This window comes from Zootoca vivipara, chromosome 3 (assembly GCF_963506605.1).
Source record: "Zootoca vivipara chromosome 3, rZooViv1.1, whole genome shotgun sequence".
Taxonomy (NCBI): Eukaryota; Metazoa; Chordata; class Lepidosauria; order Squamata; family Lacertidae; genus Zootoca; species Zootoca vivipara.
In genome coordinates, this window is record NC_083278.1 from 95771270 (window position 1) to 95795528 (window position 24259).

Here is a 24259-nt window from a genome sequence, read left to right on the forward strand (position 1 = left end):
CTTTGAGGGAATGGCCAAGACTCAGTGTGGTGTAGTGGTTAAGATCGGTAGACTCGTAATCTGGGGAACCGGGTTCGCATCTCCGCTCCTCCACATGCAGCTGCTGGGTGACCTTGGGCTAGTCACACTTCTCTGAAGTCTCTCAGCCCCACCACGTCATAGGGTGTCTGTTGTGGGGGAGGAAGGAAAAGGAGAATGTTAGCCGCTTTGAGACTCCTTCCGGTAGTGATAAAGCAGGATATCCAGGGTGGATAAAAATCAATGATTTTTTGACCCTTTTTCAAACCGCAAGGTCTACCTGACTCTATCACAACTTGCCTCTGTGGTCTTGTTTGTTGGTCCAGACCCTTGGCTTGTTCCCTGGTGCAGCTTTCTGGATTGCCCTCAGGTATTGATGGTCCTCGAATCCTGACTCTCCAGGCCACTCACTGCCTGTGGTCCAGCCTTGACATGCCACTGGTCTCACAGACAGCACTGAGCTAGATGGACAAATGGTCTGACTCTGTATAAGCCAGCGTCTTACATTCATGGTCCCCATCACTGCACACTAGGACACAGATATTTCTCTGCTTTCAGAAAAGAGGAAGAGCGTGGAAGATGTGGCAACCGTTCTTTTTGCTTCTCTAGTTGGGGAAGTACAGTAATTCAGTGTGGCTATGGAGCTTGTGCATGTGTGCTCTTTCTCTCTCACGCTCTTCCCCTTTCGCCTCTGGCAGAGACAGAGTGTGCAGATCAGGTCACTGGTCAGGGCACTTCAGCACTGTGGCTATTGCTTTTATAGTGACACCCTCAACTGTTTGCAGAGTGTGTACATGTAGGTTGGAGCTAGTGTTGCTTGCAACACCTCCTTTTCTATCTTCTGGTTTTAAGAACAGAAATGGAGAGAGTGATGAGACCTACTTTCTTCATGCTGTAATTTTTTTCCTGCAATGCAAGGTAGCCTATACTGGCTTCCAATGTGTATAGAGGATCCTTGGGGGAATTTTCCAGGGTTGCTTGAATATCAACATATATAGCATGGAAGAAGTGAAAGCCAGGATGAAACCTGAAGCAAAGCAAGCAGTCCCTGGAGAGGAAAGTTGATGTACATAGCTGGCTGCTAAGTCCAGCACACCAGGGTAATTGGACCATTTGCTGAAAAGAAACTCTCAGTGTCTTCTAATGCAGAGCAAAAGTATTCTAATTGGAAAGATCAAAATAGCTTGGCTGCTTGAGATCTCTGTGTCAAGAATGTAAGGAAGGGGTTTAGGAACCATCTCTTTCCTGTTGCAACGTCTTCGCTCTTGGCAGAAATCCTAATGTATTGCACATATTTATGGAAACAAATCAACCTGTCAATTGGCCTAAGGTTTCTCAGCAGTCCATTATATGCATTTGAAAGGCATACATGTCACAGAGTTACGGGCCAGTGCACTATGTGGACAATAAAGCATACAGTTAAAATGTGACACATGCTTATATTATTTTAACTGCTGCTTTTGTCCGTAGTTTTATGTCTGCGCACTACAGGCTGTGACAACTTTGCGTGTGTCCAGTTGACACACGAGTGCCAATGAAGGGGTCCTTTTGGACCTGGAAAAGGGCAAAACGGTGGACAGAACAGGGCAGCGAGGGCATTTGTGCACTCCACCGACATATGTGGGGGCCAGCAATGGAAGCCCCCACACACAATGGTTGCCACCTGTATTTTATTCTCCTGTTTTGTATTTTTTTTATGGTGGTTGAGTTATTTTGTGACTAAGATACCTTGAATGCTATTTAGCTGAGAGGCAACATATAAACATTTCAAATAAGTTAGCCAATTAATTTGGGTGAAAATAAAACATGCTTCACTTTATCTCAGTTGCTCTCTTTTAATATTTTCATGGTAGTTTTGTTGTCATAAACCAAGTTGGCATATAGTACTTTGGTTCTTGTTTCTATGAAGACTTCCTTTCTTAGGTATGGTGATGGTTTTCTCCTTGGCATTGTGAGAATATCCTCTAGTCATTGATTGTGAATATATGGTTTCCTGTGATTTAAAACCTCTACTTAAATAGTAATGAAGTGTTGATGTAAATGGGCTATAAATTAAAATGTGTATCTATATATTGTTGTGTTAAAGAGTTATTAAATAATAGCCACTATTTTGTTTGCTAAAAAATATTTTGAAAAGGGCTCAGTCTGCATTGAGAAAGTGTGATGAAGAAGCTTTTGAAAGCCTGAAACAGAATGAGTAACTAAGAAAAGAAAGGTCTCTAGGCGATGAGAACTTATGCCAAAACAAATATATTAGTAGGTTGCCATGTCTTCTTTGATACTACTTCATACATTCCATGCTGATCCTGGTATTGAAAACAGATTTGTGTACTAAGCCTGTTGAGACCAGAGGTTGCAAGCACTTGCAGGCTTCAGCAGTGTATCAGACGTATGTCATTTCCTCTGCCCAGGGAGAAAGTGCTCCTACACCGAACATGGCACTAGGTTAAGCTTTTTAAGTGCTTGGCTTAATTAGCATCTCACTTGTTGACAGAATGCCAGATATTTAATGGTGTGCCTTTAATGCTTATTGATAATTTAAATCATGTTGGTTAGAGCATGGTGCTGATAATGCCAGGGATGCCGGTTTGATCCCCGTATGGGACAGCTGCATTGCAGGAGGTTGGACTAGATGATCCTCAGGTTCCCTTCCAACTCTATAATCCTATGATTCTATGTTGTTATTAAAGCATCCTCACATTGTACATCTGAATAATCCTACTAATGTACATATAGCCATAGAAACATCTATGTATTTCAATAAGAGAAGTTCTTTAAAGCAAGCAGCAGTGCTAATAATATACCCTGAATTATTCTTTCCTAGGGCTATTTGGAGGATACACGGTAGATTTTGTGTAAGAGAACAGGGCGAGAGGGATTGGGGAGGGGATGGAGTGGGGTCTTTGGATAACCAGAATTTAAATACAGTGGTACCTCTACTTACGAATTTAATGCGTTCCGAACGCACATTTGTAAGTCGAAAAAAATTGTAAGTCGAATCCCATAGGAATGCATTGGGAGAAAAAATTCGTAAGTAGAAGCAACCCTATCTAAAAATTCGTAAGTAGAAAAAAATCCTATCTAAACTGCATCCAAGATGGCGGACGGAGCTCCATTCGTAAGTAGAAACATTTGTAAGTAGAGTTATTCGTAACTAGAGGTACCACTGTAATTGAAATGTATGAAGTCATGATCAAGGGTAGCCATTTTTTTATATTATGATTTGGAATATAAGGGAGTTTTCTGCTAATTCTCTAATTTGAGAAGTAAGAGCTGAACATAACCTGCTTTGGCATCGTGTAGTACCTGTGTTTCTCCGAAAATAAGACACCGTCTTATATTTATTTTTCCTCAAAAAAACACACTATGGCTTATTTTCAGGGGATGTCTTATATTCCTTGAATGCTTAAAAATCCTGCTATGGCTTATTTTATGGCTGCGTCTTATTTTTGGAGAAACAGGGTAGGATGGTACTTTATCAAATCATAGAATGCAGATTATCAAATGAGTTGGCGTGATGTACTGTATTAGAACAGAAGTAGGATACTAACAATTGAAAATCTTACTCTTTCTGTTTCCTTTCTTTTGTTCTGTAATTCCCTTTCTTAGAAAGTAAATCAAAAGGTCTTCAGTGGGTGATAGATACAACCATTGCATATCCCAAAGCTGAACCCCTAGACATCCAGACCTGGATTCTTGGCTACAGGCGACCAACAATTACACATGTACATTACAGGTAGGAAAAATATGTTTGTCTTCTGTTAATTTTGAATCGAGACCTGGAACAAATACGTTAGGTACTTGTAGGACATTTTGGAATATGACTGGCTTGAAATAAAATTTTCACATTACTTTATTCTTTGTTTTTGGACAGGCAAATTACTTTCAATAAGGTAACTTGGGGGGGGGTATGTTGGTATGGTAGATAGAAGTTGCTGTGGGGATAGGTGAGGTTTTTTTTACCTCCCAATAGCATAAGAAAGTCAGACTATAACAGCATACTCCTTGAATTAAAGCCAGTACTTCAGTTATAGTCAAATGTGTCTTTTGAAAACCAAAGCAAGGAAGTTGTTCCTCGCTTGGCTAATAACTGGACATAGAGACCCTATCTACCCATCCATGGTGATCTTACATACCATCATACGATATGGCCCTTGCAAGTGTGGCAAACATTTACTGGGTCTGCCCATGACTTCTGTAATGAAGAATGCTGAATGCCAAGTCAGTCTTCAATAAACCATGCGGATCCATGCTTTGATCATGGATGAGCAGGTGTATCACCAAGACCTGTGTGGGGCAGCTGGGCTGGCCAGATCTGACTTGGCTCTGCCCATCAGGTGTGACGTCAGACATCAGTCATGCACATTTGCCAAAGAAGTCTGGTTAGTCTTGCGTTCACCTGCCATATGCCCACCATGCGTTTACATGTATTTGCCCTGCAAACAATAGTGGTGTTTACTACAAGACTCGCTTTCAAGGTATCTAGCCTGGATTTGCCACACACAGCATAAAGTGGTCCTCAGATAATGGCACGAAGCAAGTAGATAGAGGCTTTGGAAAATTTACTGAATATTGGGGGCCAATTACATTTAGTTTTAATGCATACAGCCTACAACTAACAGACCACTGAGTGCAGGCTAGAGAGTGGGGGTTGAGCCCACCTTTCCACAGTGACCTGTCACTAAGTCTGGCTGCTAACCTGCCTGAGTTGCCTGAAATAGCTTGGGAGAAATATATTTGGAAGAGGAGAAGGGTCAGCATTTACTTTTTTCTTCTGTTCTCTCTTTCTCGGGTCCAGTTTGGACAACCATTCCTGTCTTGTTTATGAATCCAGTAACAAGTGCTCCTCCCTCCCTTACCCCTTTGCTCCTTCCATCACACTCTGGCTTCATCATGAAGATCCTGACCTGCATTAAGCCAGATTCCCCCACTTTTTGTGCAATGCAAAGCTCTGCTTTAGAACAAGCCAAGATCTTCATGCTGAAGCTGGCACACAGCGGAAGGAGAGAAGGGTTTAAGGAGGGTTATGATATTTGATACAAAAATAGTCAAGTGGATTTATTAAAATTTAGAAATGTATGTTCCCCCTTTTCTTCAGTCCTGTGAGGGACAGGGGATATCGCGAAGTCCCTCCCCTCCTGAGTTCAAGCCCGTCCCCGAGCAAAGGGGAAAGCAGGGAGAGTTCCGATTCCAGTGGGGAAGCAGGAAGTCGTGTCCGAGGCTCAGGCAAGGTAGAGGAGCCAGGGTCCCAGGTGGGACAGGAAGGGGCAAGTAAGGGGGGAAGACCCATCCCCCCAACTCCAGAATTACGCAGGAAGAGGAGGGGCAAGAGGATGGGTCTGCCAAAGCTTTTGTGTTGGAGAAAGACGCGCCAAAAGCCATTAGGAGGTTCTGAAACCGACTGACAACATCGCTCCGTGTAAATAGCAATGACTTGAGCACTGTAAATACGCAGCACCAATAAAAGAATAAAATGCAGAGCTGCGTAGCGTCGTTACTCTGAAGTAGTCCACTCCGGCCACTGTGACAGCAACCTCCTAATCATTTTTGGGCTACTTTGGAGTTGCCGGGATGAGCGTGTCAGAGGCGGAGAAGTGGCGGCAGATCGCTGAGCAAGCCCAGCTAGAACTGCAACAGCTGTCGCTGCAGGCGCAGGGAGAATTGAAGGCAGCTAAAGAGGAGACTAAGAAGGTCCAGGACGACCGGCTACAACTTGCGGAACAGGTGAGAGAGCTCCAGGAAAAAGAGCAGCATTTAAGGGCGGTGGCGGTAGACCTCCAAAACAAGCTGGATGCAGAGAAAAACAAGGCGGGAGGGGCACCCCAAGTCCAAGTGCTGCCAGGAAGGAGAGCCGGGACCCTAGTAAGCAAGTTCAATGGAGACCCGAAGGAGTTTCAGGGCTTTGAGACTGAGATTGTGTATGCTCTTGAGCTGCACCACGATGAGTTCCCTGATGATGAGCACAGAGTAGCGTTTATTGTGGAGCACCTTACAGGGGCGGCCAGGGAGTGGCTAAGACCGTTAATTGCAACAAGGAATCCTTGCATGAAGAATGTCAAACTATTTCTAGAAGGTTTGAAAACGATGTATTCGTCCGATAGTCATATGGACCAGACTAAGGAGGAACTTCATAATTTACGCCAAGGAAATATGACAGTTCGCGCGTATTGGGCGAAATTCACCATGCTGGTGCACAGATTGGGGTGGGATCTGGAGTCTGCCCCAATGCAAGCGGCGTTTTACTTGGGGTTGCATGAGGAGGTGAAGGATGAGCTCTCGAGAGGTCCAAAGCCCAGTAATATGGATCAACTGAGCAAAGCGGCTCTGGCGGTGGGGGTGAGGCAGGAATCCAGATGGAGCGACAAGCAAGCAACGCGCGCAAAGCGGGCTTGGTTCCCACGGTCGCAGGAGAAGCCACTCCCTCAACAACCCTTTCAAGCCACGCCTGGGGCCAGTCAGGACCAGGAACCCATGCAGATTGATAGCGCGCGCGCGCGGGCTTTTCAAACCCCAGCGGCGCCAAGACGCAAGGAGGGAAGGGGTGGGAATTGCTTTCTCTGCAACTCCCCCCAGCATCTCGTCAGAGACTGCCCACATTGCAGGGAGTGGCAAGGAAAGGCGGGAACGGTTGTGCCCTCCCCCACTGACGCAGCACCACAGCAGGGAAACGGGAAAGCCTGGCTGCAGGAGACAAGGGGCGGCAGCCAGGCACAGTCAGCAGACAACAGCCCCAGCCCACCCACCCGCACAGAGAGGAGCAGAGCCAGCCCACCCCTCCCAGAGCAGGAGTGGTTCTAGAAGTGACGCTCACGCTCCCAAATGGCTATCCATTGACGGTCCTCGCCCTAATTGACAGTGGTGCCTCAGCCAACTTCTTCTCGAGAAACTTTGCAGTAGAGCACCAGATCCAGCTTCTGCAGCTGGATTTTCCTCTGCACGTGGCAACCATTGACGGCAGAGAGCTGCTGGGAGGGGCCATCACTCATCAAACCCCCCCCATGAGAATGACGGTTGGAAGGCACTCAGAGACACTGGCATTCAACGTCACCACCATCTCAGACCCCCCAATCGTTTTGGGCATGAGCTGGCTGGCGCGCCACGACCCCTCCATAAGTTGGCATCAGAGATGCATCACTTTTGGATCGGACTTTTGCCTGGAACATTGCATGCAGCACCAACCAGGGGAGGGGCCTCCGATAGCCACGGTGGCCACCATGCACGTCAAAGGGGGTGAGGCGATACCCAAACCATACTGGGACCTGCAGGAGGTCTTCAGTGAAGCGGAGTCCGACCACCTGCCCCCACACAGGCCTTTTGACTGCCAGATCAACCTGGTGCCTGGGGCAACTATACCCCCAGCCAAGCTGTACGCCATGTCAGACCAGGAACTGGAGGATCTGCGCGCTTTTATCGACAAGAACCTCAAGCGGGGGTTCATCAGAGAAAGCAAGGCAGCAGGGGGCAGCCCGGTCTTCTGGGTGGACAAGAAAGACACGCAACAGCGCCGTCTTGTGGTGGATTTTAGACGGCTGAATTCGGTGACAGAGCCAGTGGCTTTCCCCATGCCCAGAGTGGATGATCTCCTGACAGCGGCACGCAGAGGCAAGATTTTCACCAAGCTAGACCTGAGGGGGGCGTACAACTTGATCAGGATCCGGGAAGGCGATGAGTGGAAAACCACGATGTTCACGCCTCTGGGCTCTTTTGAATATCTGGTGATGCCCTTCGGGTTGCAAGGGGGCTCAGCATGCTTCCAGGCCTTCATGCACCACGTCCTGGGGTCCCTACTCTTCAGGAAATGCTTGGTCTTTCTGGATGACATCCTTATTTACTCCAACGACCCAGTGCAGCACGTGAAGGACGTCAGGGAGGTGTTACAGCGCCTGAAGGAGAACCACCTGTATGTGAAGCTGGAGAAGTGCAAGTTTCACACCAAGGAGGTGGACTTCCTGGGCTACAAGCTGTCAGACAAGGGGCTGGCAATGGACAAGGACAAGGTGCAGACCATCCTGGACTGGCACAGCCCCAGGACGCGCAAAGATGCCCAACGCCTACTAGGCTTTGCCAACTTCTACAGGAAGTTCATCAAGAACTTCTCTCGAGTTACGGCTCCCATCACTGACTGCCTGAGAGGCAAGCAGAAGTTCAGGTGGACACCAGAGGCGCAAGCAGCGTTCGAAAGCCTCAAGAGGGTGTTCGCCTCAGACCAGAACCTGTTCCACGTGGTTCAGGACGCGCCCCTACGCATTGAAACAGATGCTTCTGATAAGGCTGTGGGCGCCATTTTGTTGCAACTGGACGCCAACAGAGAGTGGAGACCCTGTGCCTTCTTCTCCAGGAAGTTGACCCAGCCCGAGCGAAACTACACAGTTTTTGATCGGGAACTTCTTGCGATCCACGCGGCGTTCCAGCACTGGAGACACTTCCTGGTGGGCGCCAAGCACCCCATCCAGGTGTGCACAGACCACAAGAACCTGGAGTTCTGGAGAACTGCCAGGGTGCTCAACCAGCGGCAGATACGGTGGGCGGAGTTCTTCTCGAACTTCAACTTCTCCATACACTACATCCCAGGAGAGCAGAATGTCAGGGCGGATGCCCTCTCCCGCAAGCCAGAGTACATGGAGGAGGAGGCGCCACCAGCCCCAAGGCACATTTTCCCCCCGTCGGCATGGTCCTGCGGAGCAGCAGTGGTGAGCGAGGCAGAACTCACAGCACTGACGGCAGCGGATGAATTTGCCAACCGCATCTTCAGAGAACTGAGAGGGGGGAGGGAGCAGGCAAAAGACTTTGCAGAACGCAGAGGGCTGCTTTTCTACAAGGGTGCGCTGTACCTACCCACCACCCAGCTTCGACGTACGGTCCTCAAGCAGATGCACGACAACCCTACAGCGGGGCATTTTGGAAGGGACAAGACCACTCACCTAGTCATGAGACACTTCTGGTGGCCAGGGGTGAGGGAAGATGTTCGAGACTATGTAAGGGGCTGTACCACCTGCCAGCGGGCGAAGGTGGTCAGAGCAGCGCCACCAGGGTTGCTGGAGCCCTTAGCCACACCACACAGGCCGTGGGAAGTGGTGTCCATGGACTTCATCACAGATCTGCCTTCGTCCAGGGGTAAGACTGCAGTGTTGGTGGTGGTGGACCTCATGTCCAAAATGTGTCACTTTATACCGTGTGCCAGGGCAGTCTCGGCAGAAGAGACAGCCAAACTGTTTGTTGATCACATTTTCAGACTGCATGGATTGCCTTTAAGGGTTATTTCGGATCGTGGCCGCCAATTTGTTTCCAGGTTCTGGCGGCGGCTCATGAACCTCCTGCAGGTGGAGGTCAGCTTGTCGACGGCTAGACACCCGCAGACCAACGGACAAGCGGAGAGGGTCAACGCCATTCTGCAGCAGTACCTGAGATGCTACGTCAGCCAGCGGCAAACGGACTGGGTGGATCGCTTGCCACTAGCAGAATTTGCCTACAACAATGCAGTGCACGTCTCCACAGGGGTGTCGCCCTTTAAGGCCAATTACGGGCGCGACCTCAGATCTTTCCCAGAGAGGGAGAGGGAGGAGGAGGAGGAGGGCCCACAGGCTGAGGATTGGGCAGAGGAACTGGAGACGGTGCACCAGCAGCTCAGAGAACACTTGGAGAGGGCCAAGGAAGCGTACAAAAAGGGGGCAGATCGCCACAGGCGACAAGGGGAGGTCATCAGGGTGGGGGACAAGGTGTGGTTGTCCTCGGAGGGCCTTCCCACCAGAGGGAGGTGCAAAAAGCTGGCACCCAAATGGCTGGGCCCCTTCACGGTCACGCAACAGGTCAACCCGGTGGCATACAGGCTGGCACTGCCAGAGGACATGAGGGTGCATCCAGTGTTTCATAGATCGCTGCTGTCGCCGTACAGGGAAAGCAGCAGGCTCAGAGACAGCGAACAAACCCCCGAGGGAGGGGGGGAGAGGGAAAGCAGGGAGCAACTCAATGAGGCCACGGCCATCCTGGATTCAAGGTGGGGGGTGGGGGGCCTGGAGTACCTCATGGCATGGGAGGATGCTCCACCGTCCCAGAATGAATGGGTTCCCGCCACGCAGATACAGGAGGAATTCTTGGTGGAAGAATTTCACGCCCTCTTTCCCCACAGACCCAAGCCCTGGCACATGGAAAGGGAGGGGGAGGAGGAGGAGGCACGGGAGAACAGCTCACCATGGCGCTGGGAAGCGGAGTTTGAGGAACCAGAGGATGAGGTATGGGTGTCGCCAAGATCCACCCAGTCAGAGGAAGGAGCAGATTGGCAAAACATTTTTACCCCCACCAGCTCTGACGCCACGGACTTTTTGGGATTCCCGTCCTCCCAGGCGGAAGGGGGGGGCTCGCAGGACTGGGGGGAGGTGTTCACACCAACGGGCTCGGAGAGCACCGAGTTTTTAGGCTTCCAGTCGTCACCGACACATGGGGGGGGCCTGGGGAGGGGTGAAGGAGAGCTTGGGAGGGGGGTGGATGTGAGGGACAGGGGATATCGCGAAGTCCCTCCCCTCCTGAGTTCAAGCCCGTCCCCGAGCAAAGGGGAAAGCAGGGAGAGTTCCGATTCCAGTGGGGAAGCAGGAAGTCGTGTCCGAGGCTCAGGCAAGGTAGAGGAGCCAGGGTCCCAGGTGGGACAGGAAGGGGCAAGTAAGGGGGGAAGACCCATCCCCCCAACTCCAGAATTACGCAGGAAGAGGAGGGGCAAGAGGATGGGTCTGCCAAAGCTTTTGTGTTGGAGAAAGACGCGCCAAAAGCCATTAGGAGGTTCTGAAACCGACTGACAACATCGCTCCGTGTAAATAGCAATGACTTGAGCACTGTAAATACGCAGCACCAATAAAAGAATAAAATGCAGAGCTGCGTAGCGTCGTTACTCTGAAGTAGTCCACTCCGGCCACTGTGACAAGTCCACTTACCGTTCCAGAGTTCAGCTCCATAGAAAATGTTCTGTGTAATTTCAGCAGAAGCCAGCTGTGCACAGTTTAAATTGCCTGTGATACTATCAAGGAACATTTTACCCTCCCATGTAACCCCTGGAGCAGTTTTGTGCTTTATTTGGTGACAGTTGAAATGCATGCAGCAGTTTTTAAACATTAAAAAGGTGAACCTTCCACTTGAAGCATTAAGGGAGAGAGGTAAGACCAAAGGTCAAGTCAGGAATCTACTGGTATGCATGCAGTTGTGAATCCAGGAGACCAGGATGACAGATCAGTGGGGGAAATGCTTGGGTGGGGGAGAACATTTGAACAGAGCTGAGACCTGGCACTTCATAATCCTATTCAGTCACCTCCCAGGTCCCCCTTGAGAACATGTATTGTATATAAAACATTGCACACACAGCTGCAGCCTGTTCCTGAAAATCTTTTCAGTGTTGTGCATTAGAGTTTAAATAGCACTCAGAAATCTGCTGAAGGTAATGAAAACATAACAGTGTAGGAAGGGCGAATGAAAGGTGGAATGGCAAACAGAATCCTATTATGAAAGACTTTTTCTTTTGGAGACTAAACTCAACTAGTCATTTCATGCCTTTAACTGGAAGGCCAATGCACAGCAGTCTTACGTAAGAGAAGCCAAAAGGCACTTACGTTAAAGAGATCGCTAATGAGAATGGAGAGCAGCTACTTTCTTGACCTTTCGATATCTTCCAGGCTTGTTGAAGCTAAAACGTAATAGCAAGATCCTGGAGAAAAAGAGAGGCCGTGATGATGTGAATGGAAATTTGTTGGTGAAATGAGTAAGATAAATATTTGGCGGTTGAAGTGAGCGTGAAATTTTCCATTCAGTAAATTAACTTTTTGTCATGGGGCAATGAAACGATGTTCCTCTAGCTAGCCATCCTATTATGATATGTATAATGAAGGCTTGAGGGGGTGCAATTTGATCTTGTGTTTTGGAGTATTTGAGGCATAGAGTTAAGTGCTATAGTGATAGCACAATAGGATGCTTTTCCCTGGCTCTTCCTTTGAGGACTGACCCTGGCTGTTGTGGCATAAATGATGCTGTTCTGACATTAAGGAAAAGTCCTGTTTGGTGCACAATTGCCCCCCCCCCAACACTCTCCTTTGCAGCAGATAGAGGGAATATAGGGTAATACTAGTTGTCCGTACTTCGCTTACTAAATTGAAATTCTGAATCCAGGGAACTAGAATGTGTTCAGGAACAGAAGGCACTGCATATGTGCAGACATGTTTTATTTACATATGAATAGAATTATAAATGTTGAAGATGCAATGGGAACCGGCCTTGAGAAAGGAGCAGAGGAAAGTTGGAGAAGAAATGTGCCAACATAAATATGCTTGATGGACGCTCCTCATTGTGAAATATGAATTGGACTGGTTTGGTACAGGGAACCAATGTTTGAATATAAGAACTTTCAGAGTCTGCATTCCCCCCCCCCCAAAAAAAGTACATTGACAAGGTGGTAGAAGAGCTTTCTTAGTGGCTGCACTGACTGCATCTTCCTTCCTAAGGAGAACTGTTTTGCCTCCTCTTTATAGTCTTTTACCAACAGGTGATGACTTTTTCTTTCTTTAATCTTTTGCTTAGACATGCCCTCAGATTGATTGCACTTGACTAATTAAGGTATTTGAAAAAGAAGTGTATCTGAAGAAGTGTGCATGCACATGAAAGCTTATACCTAGAACAAACTTAGTTGGTCTCTAAGGTGCTACTGGACAATTTTTAAATTTTGACTGCGTCAGGCCAACACGGCTACCTACCTGAATCTAATATATTTGAAGTGTGCCCCTAAATATTGTTGTAAGAGATGAGTCCAACAAATTGGTCACTTTTTAAAGTTATGCAAACAGTTCTTCTGAGAATAGAATGAATAAATGCTGTAGTGGAGAATATGCCAGGTCCTGTTCCAGAGTTCACCTGATTCACCTTACAAATGGAAAATTATTCCATATGTCTAGTGTACTGTTCTGTCTGTCTTTGAAATGCAGGATTTTTCCAATTAAAGATGTACCTGTTGAGCCTGCAGCCCTCACCGTTTGGTTGTATCAACGGTTCATCGAAAAGGAGGATCTTTTGTCACACTTTTACAAAACAGGTAACACTTTCTTAAGATAAAAAGCAAGCATTTTTAAAATTCGGCTCCTTTCATGCATGTTTTCACTTAATGTTCAACTAATTAGAAGTCCAGGATTAAGCTTTCCACTATAATTAGAGATGTGAAGGTGGACGTTTTCTCCCAATTTTTCTATTTTCCTGTTCCCCCTCCCCCCCCCCCAAAAAAAAGAAAAATTGGGAAAGCCCTATGGTTTCTCCCAATTTTTCTGGGTTTTCCCCAAGCCACCCCATCTCTAGTTATCATCTCAGGCCTTGGGCATTGCATTTCTAATGTACCTGAATTTTGCGCAACTTTTTCTTTTTCTTTTTGTATTGTTGGCTTTGTTATGTGCCAGTTAATAAATAACATATTCAAAAATGATTCTTTTTAAAAAGTATTGAACGTGCCACTTTCAGCCCAGTCCTCTACATGTCTACTCAAAAGTAAGCCTCATTGAATTCAGTAGGGCTTTTATTGCAGCATGAATTTAAGATTGCAGGCATGGGATCAGCCATGCGGGTATTGCAAAAGTTGGCGTTACATATTCTCTTACCGTCTTGCTGCACTTCGTGATGCTATTGCATGGGAGTCGAGATACAGAGCGGCATGAGCCTTTGGGAAGGGCAACAGGAAAATTCTCCTTCCACAGTAGCTGGAGGGAATGTTCTGACATGTGAAGAGGGGAAAGCATAACTTGTAAAGAGTGGTAATGCTGAAGTGGAGGAAGATTCCCCAGTGAGAATTAAAGCATTTTAAAATGCACATGTTATTTTAACTTTATATGCTGCTACCATGCTGCCCGAGGTAGTTCTTAACAAATGTTTACAAATCTCATTCTGAAAGCCTAACTCAGGCTTCTTCAACCTCGGCCCTCCAGATGTTTTGAGACTACAATTCCCATCATCCCTGACCACTAGTCCTGCTACCTTGGGATCATGGGAGTTGTAGGCCAAAAACATCTGGATGCCCGAGTTTGAGGAAGCCTGGCTTAACCGATTGAGCCCTTTTTCTCTAGGTCTACTAGGAAGATCCAAGCAATCAGCTCTCCACCCTATGCACATTAGGGAAATCTGATACCATCTGTAGGTGGAGGCTGCTTTACAAATAATTAGCTTTACCTGCCCTTTGGATCCTTTCCAACTCTACAGTTCTATGTTTCTAATTACTACATATGCCACGCACCCAGTATATTAATGTGTATACAAATCTGCCAAGCCATTGTCATGCTGTCTCATTGCAAAAATGGCGCAGCTGTTGCTTCCTTAATTTCACTTGAAATTCGGGGAAATTATGGAGGGCCTAAGAAGCTAAACAAATCTGCAATCCTGTAGATCCAAATCTGTCCTTTTCTCCTACTGCAGAGAAGAAGAAAACACACTAGCGAAACTTAATTATGTTATGAGATGGCTTGTTGAGTAACCCTTATCTTGATTAATTAGAGCAGTGCTGTGCTATATCTGCATTGCACCGAGTTCTTGTTCTGTCCATGATGTGGCAACACACTGAAAAGGCAGCTTGAATGTGTAACTAACAGACTGTTCCTTCTCTTCCAGGAGCATTCCCCCCTTTGCAGGGACAGACAGAAATTGTTTCCCGGGAGATGACCCTTAGCAATTTGTGGCTGATACTCGTACAGTTGTTTGCGTTTTTGTCAGGTGGTATGTGGTACTGTGTTCTTCAGTATTTTTATCAATGCCTATTTTAAAAGGTGAATGAATGGGACCTAAGAACAAAAGGAGGAACTTGGTACTTTACAGAGTGCATCATGTTATGTTCAAATGTGAATATACCAGGATAAAGGAACATTACTGGATGGACTTTCTCCCCCTTCGGGAATTTTAAACTCCGCTAGGAGAGAGAATCAGTAACACAGCAACCTAATGATGTATTTTAAGAACTGTCCATATTTTTAAAGGGTGTGTCTTCCTCGCACATCCACGTCAGCAAATTCGGTGTTTGAACAGGAGATACAATTATACAACCACCACAGGTGAACATCTGCAGCAAGATTGCTTTCACCGCAGGTAGTATTCAGCATTAGTAAAAACTTGGAATCTTCAGCAACTTTCTCTCCAGTAGTCTGTACTGCAAGTCTTGTGGTAGAGATCCCTCATCTGCACAAGCTCAAGTTGTATTGTAATTAATCATGCTGGATCTGTTTAATGTACTCTGCAGACCTGGTTATGGTATTGTGAGTGCCCCATGTTACCTGTTTAGTAGAGACCTCTCTCTTCTTCTTCTTCTTCTGGAAAAAAATATCTCAGTGAGATCTTGTATGGGAAAGCTAGAAAAGGAAAAGCGCTCTGCAAAAGGCATTACTGTGCCATGAAGTATTGAAGAAATTGTGCATACCTCATTGACCCATCTGTTCTTACCATGTTTTCTGTCTTTCCTTGTGTAAAGGTACTTCAAAGATGGCACATCACATAACCCGCTTTCCGTTCTGGTTTTACGGTGCATTTTGTAAATTGGTAGGGATCTTTTCTTTCTTTCTTTGCAAAACAATTTTGAAAATGCAATACAGTGGTAGAAAAGAGCATAGCTTGAAAGGAATTTTGATGCTGTCCATGACAAATTGGATTCTTGATAGCTATTAGCAGTTCAGAAAGGTCTGTGGATTGCCATCCCTAAAGTGTACCTGTTGCCACAGTCTAGCCCAGGTGATATGGGTGGGCGTTGTTTTTAACCTTTATAGAGGCCTTTTTCCATTTGACACAACAGTACTGGAACATCCATGTGAGGGTTTATGCCAAGCACCACAATTCTTTGCTTATAGGGGGGAAATATAAAAGGAAGTTAGCAGAGTCATGAAACAGTATATCTAGTCATTGGGTAAAACGTTTGCTTTACCATCCTCAACTAATGTAAAAATTCTCTGAACCATGAAGAGCATTACGAAATCTGCCATCTTGCTGAAAAATGTCACTGTCATAGAAAGGGAATTTCAATTTAAGAGGCAGACTGGCACTAAAGCAGGATTTCAGGTAATAACGTTACAGTTTTATAATGGTTTTGAAGGAAATATATTTGTTACCTATCACTCTTGGAACGTTTGGCATCCTGTCTGTATGACTATATGAAGATATATTTAAAAAGAACCATTCCTAGGAAACAGTTCCTAATTTCCACATACAGACGCGCAAACGAAGCTTGAATGACAGAATGTTGTCTTTTTATGGACTGTAAGTTTTTCTAAGAGCCAAGCCAAGCCAACAGTAGTTGTCTGTGCTAAGTTTGAGGTATATATTCTCCTGGTTTCCCCCCCCAAAGTCACATGAGAACCAATTTTGGTGAGTAGTATACAAAATAAAAATATAAAACCACAGCATCATCCTTTTTTCTTTTGCTTTGAGTGGGGAAGAGGGGGAATGGGAAGAGATGAATTTCCCCTAGCTATGGGAATGAAACGTCACCTTACCGAATACAGGCGAATAGTGTTTTTAAATAATGAAATGCATTTTGGCATGGATGATGGCAACATCCGCCATTCATTCTAGAAGATAACTCCAGTACATTTCACTGGAATGAGACCACTGCAGATACAATGGGAAAAGTCAGTTGGCAGTTCAGACCTGCTTTTTGAACTTCATGCAAACTTAAGGATAAAACATAGAAATAAAATCCATTTTAAATAAAGCACTTCTTACAGAAGGAAGCCTTTGGGGGGGGGGAGTGGCCAGAGTTCTTTGGTTTTTAATCCTCCTTGCCTTGTTGAGTTATAGCAAGCAGTTTGCTTCATTTCTGGTACTGATGTATGTAGCTTCGATCCTGAATGACAAACATCTTGAACTGGGATGCAAAGCAGCAGCTGCTGTTTTAGTGTATAATTTATTTGGACATACGACCTATTTTAGGAAGGGCGTGATTATTCTCAAAACAAAGACTTGCATCCATGGGCGTAGCCAGGATTTTTTGTGGGGGGGGGGAGGACTTTTGTTAGGGGAGGCAGAACCGACATGATTGGTCAGTTAAGTATTTCTATTGTTTTACTTGATCGGGGGTGGGGGTGGGTGCTGCTGCTGCTGCTGCTGCTGCTGCTCTCCCTGCCTCCTTGGCTATGCCCATGCTTGCATCTAAATGTAGGTAGTGAAAATTAGGTATGCATTGTGCTGCTTCATCAGACTTCCTGTTTGTTCTGCTATAGCTGCATTGAATTCATCAGAACCAAATCCAGAGTACGTTTGCGGAATACAGAAAAATGGAAAGTTAGTTAAGAGAACATTTTTAAAATGTGTGTATATATACATGAAATGCTGTATATACGCAGTAGGTTGGTCCAGTTTTGAGTACAGTAAAGGTAAAGGTACCCCTGACCGTTAGGTCCAGTCACGGACGACTCTGGGGTTGCACGCTCATCTCGCTCTATAGGCCGAGGGAGCCGGCGTTTTTCCGCAGACAGCTTCCAGGTCATGTGGCCAGCATGACTAAGCTGCTTCTGGCGAACCAGAGCAGCGCACGGAAACGCCGTTTGCCTTCCCGCCGGAGTGGAACCTATTTATCTACTTGCACTTTAACATGCTTTCGAACTGCTAGGTTGGCAGGAGCTGGGGCTGAACAACGGGAGCTCGCCCCGTCGTGGGGATTCGAACTGCTGACCTTCCAATCAGCAAGCCCTAGGCTCTGTGGTTTAGACCATAGTGCCGCCTGTGTCCTTTTGAGTACAGTAGTTCAGTTGAAAACGCCCTGTGTTAATGTTGGCTTGAGCCTTCCATTTAATGAAGTATTTCATAGTGAGTGAGGGTTCAACATAGGCATCTGGTTGGCCAGAGGATGCTGTCATTGGCCTGTTCCAGCAGGCTCTTTTGTTCTTATGAGTGGACATTGTCCTGGGTTGTCTGCCTCTTACAAAGAGGAGACAGAGGATTCATTGCACATTGGAATATAATGAACTTCCTCAACATCTTTTGCATCACCTAATCCGACATAAGACAGTATCTTACAATTCTGTATCCAAATTGTAGAGTTGGAAGCGACCCCGAGGGTCATCAATTCCAACCCCCTGCAATGCAGGAATTTCAACTAGATCACACTTTACAGATGGCCATCCAACCTCTGCTTTAAAACCTCCAGTGAAGCCCACCAACTTCCAAGGGAGTCCGTTCCACTGTTAAACAGCTCTTACCATCAGAAAGTTCTTCTTGATGATGATAAAAATATTAATATTAATAATAATAATTTTATTATTTAAGTCCCGCCCATCTGAGTTGCCCCAGCCAGTCCGGGTGGCTTCCAACACATCTAAAAACATAATAAAACATCAGAGTTGTTTAGTTGGAATCTCCTTTCTTGTAACTTGAATCCATTGGTTCGAGTCATCTAGATGAGCACCTCGCAGTTCCATCTTTGCAGCAGCTAGCTCACATTACAATTCATGTTCCTCTGTGTAAGCATACAATGAAAGAGGTGCATTTATATAATGGTATCAGAATAGTTGAAGATTAGAAAGGGACCACTAATTTGTGTCGAACTACTTCAATAGGCACCCTTGCTTTCTCTCCAAAAACATAGTGTAGAGCCAGCTCATCCCATGCTGAAGCTTACCATACTTGTATGCCATCATACGGGGATTGGTGGCTGTGGGACATACCTTGATGCGTTGGGGTCATCATGCAAAACTCTCCTGGCAATTCAGACATTGTGACTCTCTAACACACACATGCATTTTTCATCAGCGTGACTGGAGGATGTAATGTTAGACTCTGAATCATAATTATTTTAAAATTAATTATTAAATTTGTATACTGCCCTTCACCCGTAGAATTACAACATAAAGAACACAAAGTACACGATAAAAAGAAGAACAAGAACAAACTGTTAATCCCACACACACGCACAGAGCACACTTAAAAGTTCATCAGATGTTAGTTGGCCAAAGGCCTGGTTGAAGAGGAACCCTTTCATCTGGCGCCAAAAGGTGTATAATGAAGGCACCAGCTGAACCTCCCTAGGGAGAGCATTCCACGATAATGAAGGCTTCTTTGGCAAAGCCTGAATGGTGGATGGCAAACACCCACTCACAAAGCTCGATTTACTATGCCCTGCGTATTTATTTTCTATCCAGAATAGTTTGTGTAGAATAATATGCCCAGCAGAACATTGTTTTAACAAATCTAACTGCTTTACATGAGACAGTTTCATTTCAACATTATGGAACAGTAGAAAACACAAGGATAAAAATTACGATGCTTTCTCAGGTTTGGTGTGGGTGTTGGAGATTCAGCTGAACCTATTTTTAGTCTTGCAATTTTGCATCAGTATGTTGACTAGGTAGTGTAAAACATCAACCGAAGAAGATTTTAAGCGTTTTGAAGGCTAACCATTTATTAACAAGAAACCATCATGGCCTTAACCGTTTTAAGGTGATGCGTGCCATTCACACAGATCCCTTCCTCCCCACTCTTTGAGTTGAAAGTCACTGTTCTGCAAGCTTTCTTAACGTTTGCGCGTTATGCTGTTTTTAGCAAGAACTTCTGTTACAGTTACAATTGTAAACCTTACTTTATAAAGATCCAAAGGTCTTGTGGTGTTCAGGAAGCAAGACCATACTCCTTTGAAATCCAGCCAAAATATGGTGGATGTCAGGTCTGATCTGCAAACGTTCGTTTTTGCGACTTGGTTTGTTCAGCACGTGACTCATAACTGAATGTGCGAACTGCTTTTATGGAAAAGCATTGCATTGCGAAGTAATGTTGAGCCTGTGGTCAGTGATGGCTCATTGAGAGATAGAACATGCGTCTGTGAACTGGGCCAGTCTAATACAATTATGCAAACCATGCCTAACCTACCTATATCTACTCCACGGCTTCTTTTCATTTTAATGGGGACCCCCTTATTACAGTATATCCTAACGCTGCAGCACTTGGTGTTCTGTGCCCCAAAGCTGCTTTCTGGAAACAAGGATACCAAACAATTGTGTGGGGCAGCAGTTCAGGCTTTGAGAATTTCCTCTAGATAAAACGTTACATGCACTTGGGACCAAAGTTAATGAATTTCTTTCTGGACTTCTCAGCATACAGGTTGGTATGAATGAATGAATGGTATTGACACTTGGCCTTTGGCCGTGGATTTCTGTTTCTCCCAAAAACAAACACAACAAAGCTTACAGCTGAAGCTACCATACTGGCGAGGGGAGGTGGGGAGCCACATGAAAAAGTACATATGAAATAACCATGTTTTGCAGAGTTATACGCTTGGTTTTGTAAGGAGGGAGTTGGAAAGGGAAGATTAAACTGCAAGGTCATCACAATTAGTTGTGAATTACTTTTGTTGCTCTTGTACAAAACTTGTAGGTTGTCCTGTTGAATACCTGCCTACGAAAATTCCTTAAACATATGGTGGCTTTGAGAAAGTCTATGCATTTTATTGTTATACTTCTTAAATGTCCAGTAAAATCTTGCATTGAATTTCCTCCTTGATGGTGATGAAGATGATGGGGTTTGGGATGCCATATTCTTTAGTTTGGTCTCTTGCCTTCTCTTTTGTGTATCTTTTTCTTCCCCTTTTATTTTATGCCATATGTGATTGGAATGACTACAGGCACCATGGGGTGATTCTGTTAAAGGACTGGTCACATTTGGATTTTGTGCTTCAAGTTGATTTTTTTCTCTCAGAAACGTTTTCTTTATCAAAATAAATAACCAATCAACATTCTTCTTTTTTATACTTCTGCAGATACCAAAAATGCTTTCATCTTCGCAGGCAAATATATGGCATTATTGGGTTTGGAGTTTTTGTTTTCCATATTACAGCTGTTAATAGACAAGAAAGGGAAATAATGTGCTGGGTTCATTTTGTTTCCCATAAAACATTGAATCGGTTGTGTTATTTGTTCTTGCTGCAAGTTTGTATGTGTGTTAGCTAAATATATGGTTTGTTAATTCTGCTTCCAGCTGGAATAGTTCTATTTATAGTTCTCAGGAATAGCATAGAGACTCGTCTTTTTCTGCAAGAAGGGACTGGATTGTCACCTGCCATTTTAACTCAGTCACAGTAATAACTGCATAGATGTTTGCAGGGATCTAGTGACCAATATAAAGGTATGAACATTTCAGAGTTGCTTAAGGGAAAGAAGAAGGCTGCTGCCATAACGTATCTTTGTTTGTTTGTTTGTTTGTTTGAAATGTATGCAACCACTTTGAAGAACGTTTAGCTTAAAATAAGCAATACAGGGTGCCATGGTGCCATGGACTTACAGCCCTGCGATGCAGCGCTCTAGTAACACTAAGGCCTGGTTCAGGTTAAAAGCAACACCACAGGGAGAAGGTGTGGCTTTGTAAGCTGACAGAACTTCTGTAGAGACACTACTTTGCAAGCGCAAATGAGGGTTGCCTCTATGGCCGTGATTATGCAACTACACGACCCTTTTTGTGAGTTGCCACTGTAGCTCAGATTTGCATGTGGCTGGGTAGGGCGTGCTATAAGAACACCATTGTGAGGTTGAGTCCTACACAAACCTGGCGGAAGCCCTTGTTTGCACAGAGATGCCATTAGTCTGAACCCTTAGTCAAGTGGTGTCAATGTTTTAAGCAAAGTGGCCGTAATAGGAAAGTAGAAACAAATGGAACTCTTAGGAGCGAGCCGAAGCACATTGCGCAGCCCAAAGAACTGTGCATTGTGGTTACTGTCTACCTCTTTGTTTCACCTCTGGATTTTGTTTGGGTTTGGATTTTGTTCTTTGTGCTGATGATGAAAGTGTTATTTTTTAAATCAAAATCAAAACGTAGGGGGAATGAAGTTTAAAGCACTACAAGATCCAGTGCTGACCAGCCCTGTTCTGCACGTCTTTGACAAAAGCCATTGTTTTTAATTCCTAATATAAATAATGTTTGTAAAGTTCCTTCCTGCTAGGGGGGAAATATGTATTTTTAAAAAAGGGGGGGGAATCTGTCTTTTGGCTGTAAGAATGTCAGCTGTATGAGCAGGTGTGATCATATCATAACATGCTGATTGGATATAAATCAATAAAGTTTATACCTCTCAGGACTCTTTGTGCTTGGTCTTTTGGGTAATCTATTGGCATGCTCCAACATGTGGGCAGAGAGAAAGTGATGTACTGATTCAGGTCATGTGAATTATGTAATGAACCTTGGCCAGAAACTAACACAAATTTGTTGACTCGAGTACCAGAATGGCATTGGAAAAATAGCAAAGAGCACAGTGGAAATGAGGTTAGAGGTTGCAAAGGAGTAAGTTGGAAAGTATGTGCCAGAGTTTACAAGCCAGTCTAGATCTAAGCACAGTGGTACCTTGGTTCTCAAACTTAATCCGTTCCGGAAGTCTGTTCCAAAACCAAGGTGCACTTTCCAATAGAAAGTAATGCAAAATGGATTAATCTGTTCCAGACTTTTAAAAATAACCCCTAAAAGAGAAATTTAACATAAATTTTACTATCTTAATGAGACCATTAATCCATAAAATGAAAGCAATAAACAATGTCCTGCAGTAACACAATCAGTAGCTGAACTGGGTTCCACAGTCACAAAACCGCCTGCAAAAACGCAAAATAAATAGCAAAAACAGACCTAAACATAACACTCAAAATCAGAAGAGTAAAACTCAAAACGTGTGGCACTCAAAACGTGTGGCACTCAAATCAGAAGAGTAAAACTCAAAACAGAGCACATTCGGCTTTTGAAAAAAGTGCAAATCGGAACACCTCCGGGTTTGCAGTGTTTGGGTTTCAAGTTGTTCGAGATCCTAGGCGTTTGAGAACCAAGAAAAGGAGTGAGCTACGAGGAGGGGCATTCACTTTCATTTTTACACCACTGATAAATTACTCAAACATATTTGTAGATGATCGGTGTTCTAAAATTACAGGTTCAGGAAGGGGAAGGGAAAACTCCCGTTGTGATCACTGTTACTCCGCGTGGACTAGAAATAAGGATTAGCGCTCATGAGTTACCATAGTACCAAAACAGCAACAATAGGCAATGCTGCTAAACTTCCTGTTTCCCTTTTACTGCCACCCATTTTTTGAGAGACTAGGTCTGAAACCCCTGAATCGATGGCCTACTGTAGCTGCCTGTGCAATGCAATTCTAAGTGCATAGATGTGCCAAACAAAACAAAGGAGGGAGAAGCGTATTTATATGTTGACAGACATAAAGTCTGAGAAATTTGTTATGTTCCTTTGTTGCCAGTTGTATCTATCCTTGATCCATGCCCTCAAAGCTCTGCAAATAGGTGTCCTGATTGTAACAGAGCAGGGGGGATTCTGCACTGTTGTTATTTTTGGGTTAGATTCAATCACAACACCAACAAAATCAGGTTGCGCAATTAAAGCTGTTTTGGCACACTTGCACAACAAACTTGCTTCCCCCCCCCCAAAAAAAAAATATCCAGACACTTTGAAATTAGGAAAGAAATGGGGCATTGCACCTGGAATGTGGGCAGGGGCAGAGCAAGCGGGGGGGGTGACAGACACTGGGGGGGGGGGTGACAGACACTCGGCCTCCCTGGCTCGCCTCCGCCCACATATGCACAGTCCGTTTGGGGTGGCACCCCTTAACGAGTCACCGTGCACCAGCGGTGCTCTGTGGAGCCGCCGCAGGCCAGCGGCACCCCAATCAGACTGCGCACGTGCTGGATCCAGCGCCTGCACAGTCCGATCGAGGTGCCGCTGGCCTGCAGCGGCTCCACGGTGTTCCGGACGCGCTTGGCAACCCTTACGGGGTGTCGCTCTCACATGGCACCCCTTAATGGGATGCTGTGCACAAGCGGTATTCCGTGGAGCCGCTGCAGGCCAGCGGCACCCCGATTGGACTGCACAAGCGCCGGATCCAGCGCGTGCGCAGTCAGCACAGGGTCACCGTGACCCTGTGCTGACTGTGCACGCGCTAGATCTGGCGCTACATAACGGCGCATGCGTTGTTACGTAGCGCCCCCGTGCCCCCAGGTGCATGGCAATTTGCTGCCCCGGGTGTCGCAGCGTCCCCCTACGCCTCTGTGTGTGGGGTAACACTTGCTGGAGAGAAGAAGAGTTTAGACTTGATATCCCGCCTTTCACTCTCCTTAGGTAAAGGTAAAGGGACCCCTGACCATTAGGTCCAGCTGTGACTGACTCTGGGGTTACGGCGCTCATCTCGCTCTATTGGCCAAGGGAGCTGGCGTACAGCTTCCAGGTCATGTGGCCAGCATGACTAAGCCACTTCTGGCGAACCAGAGCAGCGCACGGAAACACCGT

The 24259-nt window shown here is 45.6% G+C and overlaps 1 protein-coding gene across 2 annotated transcripts in view; it reads left to right on the top strand.

Annotated features, from left to right (window-relative positions):
• LPGAT1 (lysophosphatidylglycerol acyltransferase 1) overlaps positions 1–23484 on the top strand; it is a 62952-nt gene extending 39468 nt beyond the window's left edge. For both annotated transcript variants that reach the window (XM_035111280.2, XM_035111279.2), the window contains exons 7-9: positions 3628–3754; positions 12972–13078; positions 14632–23484. In XM_035111280.2, coding sequence (XP_034967171.1) covers positions 3628–3754; positions 12972–13078; positions 14632–14783 — 386 coding nt within the window. In that variant the 3' untranslated portion in view covers positions 14784–23484. The remainder of the gene's footprint in view (positions 1–3627; positions 3755–12971; positions 13079–14631) is intronic.
• The last annotated feature ends 775 nt before the right edge of the window (positions 23485–24259 follow it).